General features: G+C 40.0%; 1 protein-coding gene across 8 annotated transcripts in view; it reads right to left on the bottom strand.

The window, feature by feature from the left end:
• The window catches only part of FARP2 (FERM, ARH/RhoGEF and pleckstrin domain protein 2), an 84011-nt gene that overhangs the window by 46205 nt on the left and 20702 nt on the right, over window positions 1–17104 (bottom strand). For all 8 annotated transcript variants that reach the window (XR_010071484.1, XR_010071486.1, XR_010071485.1 and 5 more), the window contains exons 3-7: window positions 15033–15137; window positions 13626–13668; window positions 8701–8779; window positions 6684–6781; window positions 4352–4466 (exon numbers count right to left, since the gene is read on the bottom strand). Coding sequence is in view for 2 of the 8 variants with exons in the window: in XM_063337701.1 (XP_063193771.1) it covers window positions 4352–4466; window positions 6684–6781; window positions 8701–8779; window positions 13626–13668; window positions 15033–15137 (440 nt within the window). In the remaining 6 variants the exon portion in view is untranslated. The remainder of the gene's footprint in view (window positions 1–4351; window positions 4467–6683; window positions 6782–8700; window positions 8780–13625; window positions 13669–15032; window positions 15138–17104) is intronic.

Below are 17104 nucleotides of genomic sequence, written 5' to 3'. Positions count from 1 at the left end.
CAGAACCATTAACAGTTATTTCATGTTCCATTAGATATGATCCAAAGCACAGCGCATCTCAGAAACAATAAAAAAATAATTTTAAGGGTGTTCTCATGCACAACAACCTGCCTGCACCTACCAAAGACAGAAGAGCCTTGAGTGGGGAAAGCCGTGAGTGACGCCAGCCAGCTCGTGCTGCACCACAAACGGTTACAAACGAGAAGCGGTTTCAGAGTAATTACCCTCAGATGTTTGCTGCAGACTAAGCTGCACAGACCAGCCTGAAAACAAGCTGGTCTAATTTTGTTCATCCATTAAGCAGATAAATCTACTTAGTCTTCCCCAGGTCAATGGACAACAGTCTACCTATTACTAGTATCTTCCAGCAAAAGCTGTTGTCAATGCAATAGGTTTTAGTGGAAAGGTTCCTTACATACATCCATCTACACAAATATCGGTAGCATGTTACAATATTCACGGGGCAATAGCTTCAAAAATAAATGCTGTTAAATGTTAGATGATTTACAGAGCACTTAAAACCAGTGATTAATACATAATTTTAACATGAAGTACCAAAACGCTGCATGAGCAGAAATTCTTTAGACTATGTAGCAACCTAAAGTTGTAGTTTTTCTAATTTAAAAACAGTTTATGAACATCCTGTTTTCAAAAACAATTTAGATCACAGACGACTAAGCTAACAACTTATGAAAGGACATGAGGGATAACAGTAAGGGTAAATATACATCTACCAAATCTTCTCTTTCCTGATTTATGTATGTACACACAACAAAACCCCACAGCCATCTGAATGCAAGCAAATTGTGTTCTGTTTAATTCTGGACTACACTCACCCTGCACCAAGTATTCTACTCATGCTACTTGCAGGAAGGCAGAAAACATTGCGAGTGTCCAGGGTGCCAGGATTTAACTGCACCATCTTCAAAATATAAACTTTTTTAATTTTATAAACTATAGAAATAAAATGTTAATTGAGGCTCTTGCTGAAACAACTAAGTAATGTGCTGTACTGAAAATACAACTCATCTTGTTTACTGTTACTGCATTTGCAAAGTTAAATACGAAAACCATATTTCTATATATGTGAAAGTAAAAAAAAGTATTTCTAAAAGTGAAAGAAAAATTAAAGGATATTTAATATAATATAAGCTTTCAATTCCCATCTTTCTGAATACAACCTTCTCAATATATATTCTCTTCTTTTGATACAGAATGGATTGGATATACAAATTCTGTTTTATTCAGCTTTATGTTCTTCTACCAGTTCTAATAGCTACAGTGAAGCAATTGGAAAAAAATAATAATCAAACTGCAACTTTTTAATGTGAAGAGCCACTCCACAGTGCTATCCAAGAGCACACACGTCCTCCCGCTCCCTCAGCTCACGCACAGCCCGGAAGGCGTCCTGCTGCAACTCCAGCCTAAGAAAGCCAAATTGATGCTCCCAGCTTGATAGGAGACAGAAAACCCCTGCAACCTGGTATATGAGTAAGGGTGTTCAGGGCAAAGCAAGGGCTGCAAAGAAGGAAAACCAAGGCAGGAAGATGATGATGATGCAGTGGTGATCTAGAGATGAGCCATCCTGCCAGAAATGGGTTTCTTTTCCTAGAGGTTCTGTTTATACGAGAAGTCTCTGTCAAAAGCAATCATCGGTGGAAGAAAATAACAGTCTGCCAAAGGTGAGGGAATAATAAGGTCAACTGAAGGAAATCAAAAGTTAAAATAAAATGCAAAAACAAAAACACGACACACAACGATGGTGAGAAAGAGAAGCATTTTGTGCGTTTAACCACACTGCACGTCGCCAGGAAGGAGACAAGCACTCAGGGTTCATATTCCCACTTGCTCCTTGGAACAGAAATGAGAAAAAATGTGCCTAAACTCTGAGAAAGCACAGGACCTTCACAACTCCTAATAAAAATGGAAAAGGGTGGCCAATACTCCCTGCGTAAGGGAAGAGAGAAGAGACGTGTAAGGAAGTTGCAGCACTTTTTAGGATGGCAGTGCTTCCAAAATTACATCTCTAACAAAATTTTTTCCTACATCTCTAACAAAATTTTTTCCAAAGGCGCAGTGGATTTAAAACATGCGTTCAAGGTACTCAAGTATCACTAACGTTCGACTGTAACCTGTTCTAACCACAGGCCTCAGCTATAAATCTCAGTGTGGTTGGAATGTACTCTTCTATAATATTGCTTTAAAATAAGACTTGCAATCATTTTAATAATATGGCTATATTAGATGCAATTCTCATTAAACCAATGAAAAGTACACTTATGAAGCAAGGAATGTTTTCCTGTTAACCTTCCTCTGACTTCTTCCTGACAGGCAAAAATACAAACTGTTCTTACTGTAAAGAATGATTAGAAGTAACTTGTTTGAAAAAAGCTCAAACCTAATTAATTAAAATTACCAGTCCCCGACTCACTCAGAAGACAGTCACGACCTTTCCATCAAGAAAAGTAAACCAAGAAAATTCCCCACAAGCAGAAGCAACTCAATCGGATCCAGGCATGTGATTAACAAAGGATTGTCCTGTGGATGGTCTGGGTGTGTTTATGCCAGACTTACAAAATCATGCATTTCACCTCAAATTTTAAAGCCATCAGCCTATACTGCATGATGTCATCAAACCCTTTCATGAAATCATTTGTAGCTTTAGACTCCACGGCATCTTGCAGCAGTTTCACAATGTCATTACGAGTTGTGCAAAAAGGATGTTCCTCCTTTTCTTTTTATTTGCTTTGAAGTTACTGCCTAATTGTTTCAGCACTTCTCTTTTGGCATGAGAAAAATAACGAAGTATTTCTGTGCAATTAATGGGAGAAGGTAGCTGAAGGAGGGAAACCAAAGTGAAGAATCCTAGCATACATTTTAATTTACTCCAAAATTACTTCAAACTACTTCAACACAACATTTAGTTTGTTCTTTCATCGTTTCCACATGCACCTCAAAGGTTCAAAAGCAGAAAAAAGTAACAAACATCTGATTTCATCAAGAATCAACAAAGCTGAAAATCCATCAGTACCGATAATTCCAGTACAACTGAAAATGAGCAATCATAAAAAGCAAATAGTTAATTATTGAAATTCTCAGGAATTGATTTCTAATAATACAGGATGTCTTAGCCTTAAACACAGATGCTACCCTGAAAAACCTCTTTGTTCTGTCTTAAATCAGCCAGCAGTAATCCCTGCGTTTACCCATGCAGAGCAAAAGCAAAATTTAAATTTCTAACATAGTATTTGGATTATAACGTATAACCACACATAATGAATTGCGACGTGGATATTTGCAACTAAGAAAAGCAATTCAAACTGCTAAATCCTAATGCGCAAGGTCTCAAAAATTACAGAAAAGAAAGACCTACCAGGTAAAATCAAACCTCTATCGCCATTTTATCAAACACCTCTCAATTTAACCTGTCAACTCTGAGAACTGCACAAGTGAGGTTAGGACCATTGTGGCAGGTAACAGTCTGTAAATTTTCAGCAATATTGTGCACTTAAAAGCCTAAAAGAATGAAGCTGTGGCAAAAGTAGACTGTACAATGCAACCCCTGATCTTCTGAGTAGCACTGTGGTCACAACAGAGTCGCCCTGTAGGCTGACTTCTCTTTCACGAGCACCACGTCCGCTGTCGGCTCCACATCTTCTTACTTATAAAAATATTTTACACTGCACACACCCAGTAGATCTTCACATTTTAAGACTAGACAGATTAGACCATAAAACACACAACCTCACTGTACACTGAATGTGCACGATGGGAGAAGTGGGCCTTTCAAATAATAAAGCATTCGTTTCTGCAGTTCCTGACTGTATTGGAATTAATTTTATATTTGTGGCAAATAGTTTCTTTATCCCTGATAAACTTTTCTGATTTCAAAAGTACTCCAGCTGTAAGGTAAAGTACTGCGTAAATTCTGATTAAAGTTATTTCTCCCCCACCCCCTCCATCCTTCTCCATTTCCTTTATGCTTACTGAGTACAGAATGAGCACAATGCATTGACTTCTTACTATCTAGACAAAAGCAAGACTTACGCATTTGAGGGCAAGCTGAATTTAAACTTTGTAGACTGGAAATCCTGAAGAATGATTTTGCCTAAAACCATTATTCCAAGTTGAGGATAGCTTTCTTTGGTATGTTATTAAAGGTATGCTGCCCAACAACTGTGTCCTAAGTATGTAACTATTGCTTCACCCAACTTTTATTGTTAGATGTAAATGGTGTTTAAGTTATATGATCTTAACATCATGCTATTGTGCAGCGTGCTAGACCTCCACCAGGCAAGTCCATCTGCTCCCCAGGAGTATACGTTGAGGTAATACATTAATCCTCACTTACACATGCTTCCTGTGGAACTCCAGAATCTTTCCTTCAATTCTTTCCTGGTTTGGCAAATACTGGTTTGTTTTAAGGTGTTCTCGATCCTCGGTTTCATCGAAATCCCCTATTTCAGCTATTACAGAAAACAAAACAACATTAGAGTAAGAAGAAACAATGGAAAAGAAACAATGACAGAAAATACTTGGTAAGGAATTAGAAATCCCAAGAGGCAGAAAGCATTCTCCTTTAGGTGCTTCAAATTTGTGCATTATGTTTCGTAGTCAGCTTCATTTTACAAAACACATTTATCCCCAAGCAGACTTCTGGGGGATTATAGCAGTATTTTAACATCGTTTGGAAACTTTAGACGTCCTTACAGTCAAAGATGTGAGACTTATAGAAGACCCATGAGGTCGTCTAAACATTTCTTTCTCACAAATAGCTTATACCAAACCAGCATATTTTTCAATTTAATTTTTCTAAATATATGTGAAACAGTTATGGACAAGCCTACTTGGGAAGAGGGCAAATCAGATTTTAGGAACTGTCCAAAAATAAATACATAGCAAAAAGAGAAAGCAGTGCTATGTGGCTATAAATCCCCACAGCGCATCCATCTTGACCTTTGCTCTTCCCTTCACATATTCATGCCTTTCAGAAAGGATGCTGTGGATTTAGGAAGAGATTTACTGAAGAAAAAGGCATGAATCAAAAGTGTGGAACAGCTTCCATCTGATAAGACATGAAAAGGCCAGAAGTCTTTGGCTTGGAAAAGAAATGCATGAAGCAGGCAGAACACATGGCAGACATATATATAGAGAAATTACTAGTTGAATAAATAATTTTTTCTGAAAGTTATTTACTTTTTCTGATAATAAAATATGAAGTTACAATATTAAGCTAAAATGCCGAAGTTTTAAAAAGACACAAGGATATACATTATCCTACAAACCTCCCAAAAACTAAGCTGTGAAGCTCATTTTCACAGAAAGATGCCAAAAATATAATCAAATTCAAAAGTTCGACAAATGCATGGAAGCGAAGTTCATTAAGGGCAACTAAATGAAGAGTTGCAGAGTCAATCTTTGACTTAGTAAGGCCACATGCAAAGATTACTGGATGGCCGCAGCAAAGGAAGTATCACCATATGCTTGTTCCCTTTCTGAGGGCTTCCCCATAGCATCTGCTATCAACCGCTGCCCGAGAAAGGAGTGGACTAAGTGAACTAATAATCTCATCCAAGGCAGCTGTTCTTCAGAAGAACACAGCAATATCCTGTTTAAAATCAAGCCAGCATACAAAACATCAAGAAAAAAAAAAAAAAGAAAAAAGACAGGCGTTTTTGTAAAATAGTTTATGTTAAAAATAATCGTATTCTTTTGCACCTCTAATTTCCTAGTAGGGTAGGAGCAAGCCCAGCCAGGCCAGCCGCTGAGCTTTGCTCACTAGCTCCACGCTGCACTGCAGAGCGCAGAATTTAACGCTGGAAAACCATCAGTACATTTGACCTGTGTCACTTGTTGATGCACGCACACAAGACAGATTTGCTCTTCCAGTAAAATCACCGTAACTACTATTACTGTAATTGTATAATTACTATATGACAGTACAGAATTATACAACTAATAACTATTTAGCAGTGCACGTGTGAAGAAGTACCATTTAACAGCTTTTGTTTCAAGCCAGCAAGGAGGCACAGCCCCCCATTTCTGCAGCTCAGGTTACAAACGTGGTGAACACTCTATCATTTGGCTGCTGCTCAAACTGATTTGGTGCCTGCACCCGTTCAAGTTTTTCAACCTCCTTGTCTTAAAGGCCACATTTTTAGGTCTTTAGGTGCGTACAGACTGAGCGAGCAGCAACACGGAGAGCTTCCAAATCAATTGCTTCCCATTTCCATTTGCATTCCCAGCAAGGAGGAAGGCTGCTGACAACCCCGCTGTCCAACTTGTTCTGGCACGTTTCTAGTTTTATTTCAGCCCAGTCTTTACACACTTATCTCCCCCCAGCCCCAGGCAAAGTGAGTAAGGAAGCACAGAGGCAGACAGGAGCAGCTGTCTGGAAGATGAGGAGCGCTAGTGACGTGGTTTGCAGAGCCAGGGAAAATGGAGAACGCAGAACGGGGCTGGTTTCATCCATTCTCCATGAAGCCAAAGCTATCTCGTGCATAAGCACCAACTGTTCCTCACCACAGCTAGCCCTGATGACAACCCCAGCGTTCAAAATCAACAGGTTTATTGCATGTACAGAAGGAAATACGGTGAGACAGAAAACGCTTTTAGTTACCAAAAACTTCTATATACTCTTCAATGACAACATCACCCGATGTCACCACAGTTGAGATACTCACATTGCAGAAGGTGAGAGACTAGAAGAGCAGCCGTATTGTCACTGCAGGTCAGTCGTTCCTCTGCCAAGTCTCTCTTGATTTGCAATGCAAACAGGTACCTGAGAGAGAGTTACAAGTACCACCTTGACACGTGAAAGAACAGTAAAATGACTGAGCGGTATTTTGTAAAACCAGCATCTCCCAATTCTTCCTCTCTCCAAAACCAAAGTATCACAGAAGCCTTGCTACCAAGGACGGTCAAATCAAACCAAACAACCTGTGACTAATACAGTGCAATTTATCAGTGCAGATGAACACGCAGGGACAAGGAAGCAGAAAGAAAACCACACTTTTAACAAGTTTGATTTGTCAAGTAACAGCAGCTGTAATTTTTAGTCGGAAAGAAACTTAATGAACACTTCAAGTGATTTTATCTACTAGAACAAGGATGGGAGAACATCACTGATTCCAATATCTTGTTAGGGAAAACAATAAGCATTTCTGCTAGCACTCAGATTATTTACTAAGTGGTTGCATTTTCCGGGACTATAATGTTAGCAGCCTAAAAACACAGTGAGAAATTAAATTTCCTTTTCTTATACTGCTATACTCATCTAACTAAAGTACTTTCCATTCAGTTGTTAAAGAGGAGTAGATTTCTGCTTAACAGCTTTGTGTAAGTAAAAAGCTGCCCGTAAAACATAAAAGGACAGAAGAAAAACTCGTCAGCCTTGAAAGTATGCTCATAAGGACTGACTCGGTAACCCAAACCAATTTTGGTACCTTTTTATGAATGTAATTCTGGCAAGTCTTTTGTCCTTTTTACTTGAAAGAACGTGCAATAGGGACTACAGTAAATAGGCAACAACTCATTACTATAAACCTCTGGCAGATTGATCAATGTTCTCTATTGAATTGCACTCTGAAAGAGAACAGTAATTTATTTTTAATGAAGAATTAATTTAAAACCACTACGTATTATGTTCTTGAGGCAAAAAGATAATAAAAGGAATACATTTTGAATGTGTGTGTGTGTGTGTTAAATTTTAAAGTACTGTAAGTATATATTAAAGAGTTCTATAAAGTATGTCCTGTTTTCTACGTATCTGACTGCACAGATATGCATATCACTGCGTATCAGACTGACATATCTTGGTTTCTTCATTACACTCACAACAAAGTGTACACATCATTAATAGCATTATGAAATACCTAGATGCTCTAAGCACAGACCAGAATTCCACAACAAATGCTCCATAAATAGGCAAAAATACAGTTCCTGCTCCAAAAGGCTGCATTCCTAATGAAATTCCTAGAAGAAGCAGTAATTAACATAAGAAAATTGGGAGGAAAGAAATATTTAGATAGTATTTATCATTACAAGAGACAATTGCAGCAGTTATCATGCTGTTTTGCTCAAAAATAAGCCTGAAGGATAATAATGAACCTCTGCCGATCTCTAACAGGAATTCCACTTAAAAGTAGTAAAACTGGGAATAGCACTAAACGAGCTCTTTAAACATCAAAATCCTGGGTAACGTCCTTGTTAGAGGCACAGACTTCAAACCACATTCCCAGGTGCTAGCAAGTGGATAGGTCTGCTGAATTTACCAAAGATCAGTTACCAATCGGCAAAAGCACCCCATGATGAGCACTGGTGAAAAACCTGAGTTTGCTAGTTGTAAAATACTTAAAGAGTGGACTTTGGAAGTGTAAATGATAAATAATTTATTAAAATATGTACTGATTATTTTATATAGGTACTGTTTATAAATATGAGCATTTCCTCTATACTCTGTCTCTTTTGACACCGTGATGTTTGGAAAGCCCTAACTGCGCTGTTTTTTGTTTTGAAAAATATTTTTTCCAATAGCATTCATCTTTACATGTCTGCTAAAACGGTGACACTAATGAAAAGCACACTTTCGCTCATCCTCAATGTAAGTTTTGTTTGGATACAGATGCAATGTCCTCCTACTTTTCCCTTCCTTTTATTTCAGTAGGTAATACAAATCAAATTCTTCAAAGAATACTTTACCTGGTATATTCCTCTTGCAACTGACCCGGGTCTGGAGGGAAAAACTTTACAGCTAGACGAAGCATTGTAGTCTTTGGTCCTATAAGAAAAGTTAGTTGCGTCACAAAAAACTCTTGTTCTTCATAAGTACATGCATATTACGTTTTCCAACGTGTAGAGAAATACAAGCACATGAAGCTTAGCCAGCTTGCAGCTTGCCAGCTAACTATAGCAGGCCTATGGCGTATAGATTGTCCATGTCAACAGAGACACAGCAGATAGTTCCTCTGAAAACTCTCTATACTACTTCTAAGGCAAGTCTGCAGTCTGAATACTGTAAAAATAGTTTCGTGCAATGTGAAACCTATAATAACCCCAAAGCAACCACCTGACCTCATATGAAGGCATTTTAGATGACCCAGTGTGAGGTTCCCAGAGGGGGAGGAGGGTGGAGACCATCCCACAAGCTCTCCCAACCACCACCATCGGAGCTGTAGGTGAGCTGAATCCATGAGTCCGGCCGGACCCAGCTGGCTCCCCGCAAAGATAAAAGTGCGTTTGCAGACTGCTCCTGGCATGCCTGCTAATACCCATTTCTTCCCATTTTTAACACTGTTCTTGTAAATCTCAACAACAGGGAGAAAACTAATTTAACATTTGAATCTAAACAGAATCCTAAGAAATTATTTAAAATAGTTCACAATGCTCTGTGTAACATTTTACAACAAGAAAACCCATCTGTGACTGGACCGAGTTAACAGTTTCAGCATCACAACTCAGCCTGCTGAACCGTCTGGCTCGATGCCCACACTCCCCTGTTTCACCAGTATTTTCAGAGGAATATCACAGGGTGCCATAATCGCTTACTATGCCACGGCTGGGCACCACCGTTCTGCTGTTGTTTTTCCTGCTCTTAGAGCAGATAAGGCTGAGTATTTCTGAGTATTTTGCAGGCAGGCAGAGCACTAGCCAACCCGTGCTTGCAGAAGCCTACTGAGCAGCCATCTCACATTTGCAGGCATCCCCCAGACACGAGGAGCAGCCCCATGCTCCCCCAGCCCATCTCCACTCAGCTGCGACTGACCGAGACCTGTCCTCAGCACACACCTTCCCACAAGGAGCCTTGAGCGTGCAGAGCTGAGAAAGGCAGGACAAACCGCGGAAGGACAGACCCCCTCTAAAAGGCACAGGAAGACTTGGCAAGGGAAAAACTGCAACCCCTCTTCTTGCTAGACTATTCTCTTCCAGGCACAGATTTCATGTCCTGACTGGACCTCAAAGCTAGCCCTGCTTAGGCGTGACCTCCAGAGGTACTTTAGAGCCCGGCCACCCCGGGACTCTGCCTGCTGCTGCTGTTTCAAAGCAAGCTTAGCCAAATTAAAAAAAAAAAAACAAACAAAAAAACCCCAACCTACTCAAATTTGAGCACATCGGTAAGCCCAAGCCAGCCTGCTTTAATTTATTTTAAGCACCAAGATCTCTTAAAGCTTGACAAAGGGCAATTTAACCCCATCAGCCCCAAAGTAGGCTGATTTCTTCTGTCCGGAATACCCGATTCCCATACGCCAGACATTCCTCTGCTCACTCATCCTCTCGTTTGTCAACAGGGGAATAACAAACTCCGCTTTCTGAGAAGTAGCTGGGAGAACTAACTCCCTCTATCACAGCTGTCAGAAGAGCAGCTCCCAGCCTCTGATCCCAGAATTACCAAAGCTCTGGTGAACAAAAAACCTAAAATCCACACCCTAATTACAGTGTAATATCTAGAAATGAAAGGAGGCTGGAAATAACACACTGTAACAATATACTAAGCTCACATTTTGCAGAGACCAAAACCATACTAAGGTTTTTATAGTTGTTGAGACACACCAAGGAAGGAAAATAAAACTTTACATCAAATTTCTGAAAATACCCCGAGCCTTTGGAAGATCTTCACAAGGTTAAGAACAGACCTGCACATTACTCACACCAATCAAGTGGAAAGTACTGCTGCAGAAGCAATTTTGGCAGTGTTCCAAGCATCACTTACATTAAATGATAATAAATATTAAAAATTAAAAACCCAATGCTGCATATTTGCTTCTGTAGCGGAACTCCCCCTCTTTCTGTTTTTTTAATCTTGCCTTTTGTCTATGAATAAGTGCCATTCTAATTAGGAAAAGAAACACTGGGCCAGTCTTAACCAAGATGCAGAATTCATTGTAAGAAGCCAAATCTGAGCAAAATCAAGAACAACAATAACAAAAATGAAGTCAGGAAAAGTTACCCATGTGGGTATGGTGAACACAACACTATATAAAACTGGCAACATCTTGGCAACACCTCAGAGAAGGTACCCAAATGCCAACCTGATACTGTGTGCCTGTTAGGAAGTCAAGAATTTGGATGTAAACTCCTTGCTTTCTGGAGTGGTTCAGTAGTAAAATTGACTGTATTCATTTGAAAATAATCAAAAATAAAATCTTTATCATGCAACACCAAGTTCTATATATCTCAGAATAGGTCATTAGCCAAGACTAATTTCAATTAAATATTAATAATCTAGTTCTTTTGTTTTCAGAGAGCGTGTCAAAGACTCAGAACTGCATGCCTACAATTACACAGTAATCACCATCAACATAAACTAACAGGTTTAGCTGTATTACCTTAAAGCTCCTGATAACATCTAACATTCCCCTACTACTAGACTGAAAGTTACAAGATTAACTCCAAAATCATTAAATTCTAAAAAACCAACCAAAGAAAAAAATCCAACCGTAAACCCACAATAAAAACTAACCTCAGTGAAACTTGTTAATGTGAGAATGTGGGAAAAGATCATCAATCTGTGCCAAGTTCAGGCATTTCTTAACACCGTGAGCAAACTCACTGAATCTCATTCTTACACAGTGTCGCTTTCCCTTGGGACCCCCCAACCAAGCAGGGGCACGCAGAAGGGAGCGGACTGCCTGTGGGTGCCCGGCTGCCAGGCTAGTCTGCCTGCACTGAGCTGCCACCCCAGGGAGCCCGGGCAGAGGGGCACCGGGGAAGGACAGCCCCAGCGTGCCTGGGGAGCATGGAGGCTGAAGCCACCGCAGGTGTGGGTAGCCTTGCACAGCTGTATTGTCAGATGTAAACTTCTTTCCGTTATTGCAGCTTGCTTAGTGCCTTACTTCTGAAATGTCCACATTACATAGTAGTTAAATTAATTCTCCTCTTAACGCTTTGTATTCAGAAGTACTGTCAAAGGAGTTATTAGGAAGATGTTCCTGTGCAATCATATGTTAGCTGGATTCAATGAAAGAACAGCTTAAGTGACTATAGATGCAATTAACATTTTAATTGTAGACATTTTCAAGGCTTTCTACGGTCATATCTCATTTCGATTTTAAAAACAGCAGAATGCCAGGAAAGGATTCAACTAGCATAAAAAGAAAAAAGAATTTTCACCCGAGCTATTAAAACTTTACAAATTTAAAATTGATTTCAGAACTTGAACATGTGCCAGACAACTGACTGGTGTCTCCTACAGATTAAGATAAAAAAAAAATTTTAAAGAAATCTTTACATGTCACCGGCAACATAATGTGGGTGGTAGACCACCAAGCAGCAGAGCCATAAATTTTTGCACATCTCCATGGTTTTAGACCATTTTAGAAATATATATGTACACATAGCACCAGGGAAAAGACAGCCATCAGCCTATGATGTAAGGCTAAGTTTCCCCAATTTATATGGTATAGAAGGAGTAACCAAGCGGCATCATAGACCTATGGTCCATCAGATCTTTTGATTAAGACATAACTACTTCCAACCAGGGGCACTGGAAAAACAAAAGAAGCCCAGCTGCATGGAGTATATAAAAAGATGGCAATCCAGTATTATATACCATCCTAAGGAAGCCTTCTTTTACAGCTGGTTTGACTCTTCTGCTTAAAAAACAATGTCACTAAAAGTTAAAACCAGTTTAAAAAGTTAAAAAAATCTAGCTAGAATTGGTGAGTTCTTATTTTCTGGCAATAAGTTTTAGGCAGAAGAGTAACTAAAATCTACCTCCTAGTACTAATTTTCAACGTTTTTCAATTAAGATTTTGAAACGAGTAGGAATCCACCACACCCTCCTGATCTTGTTCTTCCACAAAGCCTTTACAATCCAAAACAGAAAATAAGCAAACAGCTTAATGCTGTTCTAAGGAGGAAAAAAAAAAGTTTGATCTAATCTTTTAACATCAGAACTAGCATACTGTATTCTTCAATTATTTTTAGCCTTCAGAGTGCATCTCACATTACGTTTTAGAGTAGCGTAAAGCAAAGATAGCATCGCTATTGCAATATCCTCCTGGCGAAAAAGCAGAAACAAATTCCACAACCAAAGCAAAGAGGACGCCGAAGCTTCAGCTACCCACCAGGTGGGAGATCCCTACTTCTGCTCTCTCATTGAGGCTGCTCCCGAGCGCATTGAGAGAGTTTTTGAGAATGAGATGGGAATACCCACCCCGCTGAAATTCCCTGTGTGTCAGCAAGCTCTGAGCACAGCTTTCTGCAGCCCTCTGAAAGGCGTTATCAGCTCTCAGACAGGATCTCGCAACTAGAGATGCTACCTCTTCCCATGCAATGTGTGCGACAAGCCAGAATATTCATTTTTCTTCCCGTCGTAAGACAGCACAACTTACAAAAGCTCACAAACAGCAAACGACATGTTTCACTTAAACATAACACCAGCTGACCCAGTCTATCTAGATATTTATGACAGAGAAAGAATCATACCTTCAGTAAGTTTCCATTCCACCCACCACATACTACATATTAAAAACATCAGGTTTGCATGCCCAGACAGGAACCACTATAGCCCCTACCAAGTACAATCTTCAGAGAAGCATAACCAGTAAATCAAGTAGTAATTGTGAAAGCAACCCACATAAAGCAGATGTAAATTAAGGAAAACTTCCTTTTTTAAAAGTACTTACTCCGTACTTGTTTAATAACAGGTTTCATAGGTTCCAGCCAAATCTGAAATTAAAGAAAAAAAATTACGAACTGACATTCATATTTGAATACAATATGAAAACATTAAAAGTAAATTAAAATAAAGCAGTAATTGATGAGAACGCATTTCTTCCTCACTGCAGTAATGCAGCAACTCCTTTTCTTTAGAAAAAGTGTGCTTATCTCTTTGAATTGACATTTATCATGCATCAATAGAAAAACCACTGATCCGCGCTTAAAGCTCATCTGGACAGAAGGAGAGCCAAGTCAGCACAAGCACACCACCACTGCCAAGAAGACAGAAATCATGCCAACACACACGGCCGTACACCAGAGACAGGCCACAGAATTACAGAAGGTCTGGAGAACATGACAAGGTCCAACTTTTTATCCCTCCCATGCTTTGCACATCTCTCTTACCTACCTACTTAAGGATTTTTACTCGATATTAATTTCCCACAAATTTTTCTCTTGACAAGCACATTTTTAAAGAGAGACTACTGTCGTTCTAGTAAAAGGAGTATCCATAAAATTAATGCAAAGTATTCTGGATGCTCAACTTCCCCCTCACCCCCCCACACCTCTCCAAACAAAAAATTGTAACAAGGCTAGTTACTTCTCTGCCTGAGACAGAGCTGAGGATTTTAAGAACCTTATTAGATGCAGAAACCCTTTGGAGGCTTTGCAGAAGAAACAGAAACTAAACAAGCTTCACTGTATTTCCTTGGCTCAAGAGCAGTGCTATTAGCATTCTCTACCTTCTCAGTCATATTTTCTGTGTGTGAGTCGTAAAACTAGAAAAAGTAACAGAAAAAATTGACGACATAGTTTTGGGAACATTTTCTAGTTTAGACGCCACACTGTCCTCTCTGTAAGATACAGGGTAAGTGACTAGGAGGCTCACAGAGTGTCAGTATTTATCTAGATCAATTATTTTCAAAGTTTGCAGGTCTGTATGTCTGCTGTCATTATTAGAAAGAGGTTCATAATGACCCTTCAGGGAAATTAACTGAAGACAAACATGAACACTAGCAAAATTACACGTTGTAGTATCATTTTATAAGTGCTTCACAGATTACACTTTGAGTTGATGTTTCCCCTTTCAGAGGAAAGGAGGATTTTATGTCCCTGAAAGTGGGAACATCAGCAACTATTTAACTGCTTTATACATTTTTTTGAGATTTAACAGGAAGTAGAATCTGATTCCTCCTCTCTGCTTTATTAGTTGTCATTGTTCTGGTCAGCGAAGCAGATTTACAAGAATCAAAGAGATAATCCTACAGGAGACTCCAGCAGACTTCAACACTTTTGACACTCAAGCAAGTGTATTCACTCAGCCTTTTTTTTTTTTTTTTTTAATACGGAATTTGTCAGGGAACTGTACATACCCAACATGACTGGATGTTCTGGAACTCGATCCCAAAGTAATCCGATTCAATCAAATTCAGATGCTTGTAAACTTCCGTCAATAATGTCTGGCCGTAGTATTTTGACTAAGGAAGTAAAAAAAAACAAAAAAACAAAACAAAACAACAAAAAACCCACAGTGAGATGAAGATGAGTAAATTTACAGAAAATTAGAAAAAAATTATAGCATCTTCAGAAATTGTAGAAAAACTTCTCAAAGATTCTTCACATTATTTTTGTCACTGTAACATGCAAATATCCAATACACAGGCAGAGCGCCATACAACCAAGGTTCACAGAAGCAGAGGAACTCAAGCTGGAAGGGGCCACTGGAGGTCACCTACGTCCAACTCCTGCCCCAGCAGGGTCAGCTATGAGACCAGACTGCATCAGCTACAAACCATTCGCAGCTCCTTTAATAAACCGTCACCATTTGTTTGTGTAGCTGGACGATGTGGCTCTCCCCCAGCTGCGGCGGACTGAAGCAGGGGCTGCCAAAGCCCTGCTTGGATGCACAGCCCCTCGCTCGTACCTACACCAGGGACCACACGGCCATGCACAGCGTTCACACATCGGCAAGACTCGAAAACATACGCAGACGCCCTAAGAGAGTCCAAGACAGCCGAGGAAGGCTGGGGTACGGCAGTTTGCACCCAACTAGTATTTCTCCCTGACCAAGGAAGCCCCGTCCGGCCCCACAGGAAAGGAAGAGCTGCGTGCGCAGAACTTGCTGGGGACTGGGCCCACAGCAGAGGCTGCTCATCACAGCACACCCAAGGCCTTTGCTGGCAGAACCAGAACTAGTCTTCTCCAGAAGAACACCTTTGAAAAACTCTAACATTTTTCTTACAACAGTGTTCAAGAAAACCCAAGGTGATAATCTGTTAATTAAGGAATAAACAGGAAGGCTATAGCGGGAACCCAAACACCCTCCTCTCGCACCGTGCCTTCTGTGTAACGTCATCTGTGATGAATCCCTCCCTCAGGAAACTCACTCACTAGCCCTTTTCACAGTCAAGTTAGGTGCAAAGCCACAAGACAAACATTGGCAGAAAGTAGCTATAGTAATATGGGAGAAAACGGGAAACTTGCACAGCACACCCAAACCAACTACACTTGGGTCTGCTTATTAGAACATACAAACTGGCTCTCAGCACCTATTATTGCACGACTGCAGCAGCCTCCGCAGGAAAAACAACATTTATGAACCTGCACATCAGTGAAGGTGATCCGTGAAAAGAATGCAAAGGGCTCTTGCATCCCTCGGTACCTGTTCCAGCAACACACAAAAGCCAGCAGGACGGCTAGCGCAGGCTGCAGAAGGAGGTAGCGTGGCCACTGAAACCCATGTTCTACCCTGGACCGCAACTAATCCTGCAACTGCCGCGACAGAGTCTGGCATCACTCTGGTCGGCTGGGCGATCCAGCAGATCTCACCTCCGGCTTTTGCGCCACCGAGGTCTCGTTTGTTTGGAAAAGTCAGAGGGCTGGAAGACTCTACAACTTTCCCCATCAAAGCTGGCACACAGTTCTGGAATTAGACTCAAAATTACAACAGTGTATCTTTTAAAAGTATTAGATGTTATAATAAATTAGTAATAGAATAATTTAATAAAAATGTAAATGAAAATATCAACAGAAAGAATAGGCTACATTAAGTTAAAATAAAGAAGGTTTAAAAAAGTAAAAAAGATGGTGAAAGTTGGGGAAATCGTTTCACATGCCTGAGATGCATAAAAAGTCAAGAGCAATTGCTTCTTACTGGAAAAAAAAGATTAACTGTCCATGTTTTTAGAACTGTGTAATTTAGTTAAATACCTCTGTACCACTTAAAAAAAGCCAAACCAACTTCAGTGAGAAAAAGCATGACAGCTCTGCAGTACTGCAAATCTGAAATAGCTTCGGTAATCGCACTGCCGTGAATGGAGCTGACCGAATCCAATGCTATAACCAAGGAGGAAAGTACAGAAACAGAAGGACAGAGAACGACACAAGACTGGCTCATCCTTCTCGTTCATGCTTTCACAAGTCACAGGTACCTGTAAGGGCAACC

This window comes from Chroicocephalus ridibundus, chromosome 6 (assembly GCF_963924245.1).
Source record: "Chroicocephalus ridibundus chromosome 6, bChrRid1.1, whole genome shotgun sequence".
Taxonomy (NCBI): Eukaryota; Metazoa; Chordata; class Aves; order Charadriiformes; family Laridae; genus Chroicocephalus; species Chroicocephalus ridibundus.
Note: the sequence above shows the minus strand (reverse complement) of the source record. Positions and strands in the feature narration are given on the sequence as shown.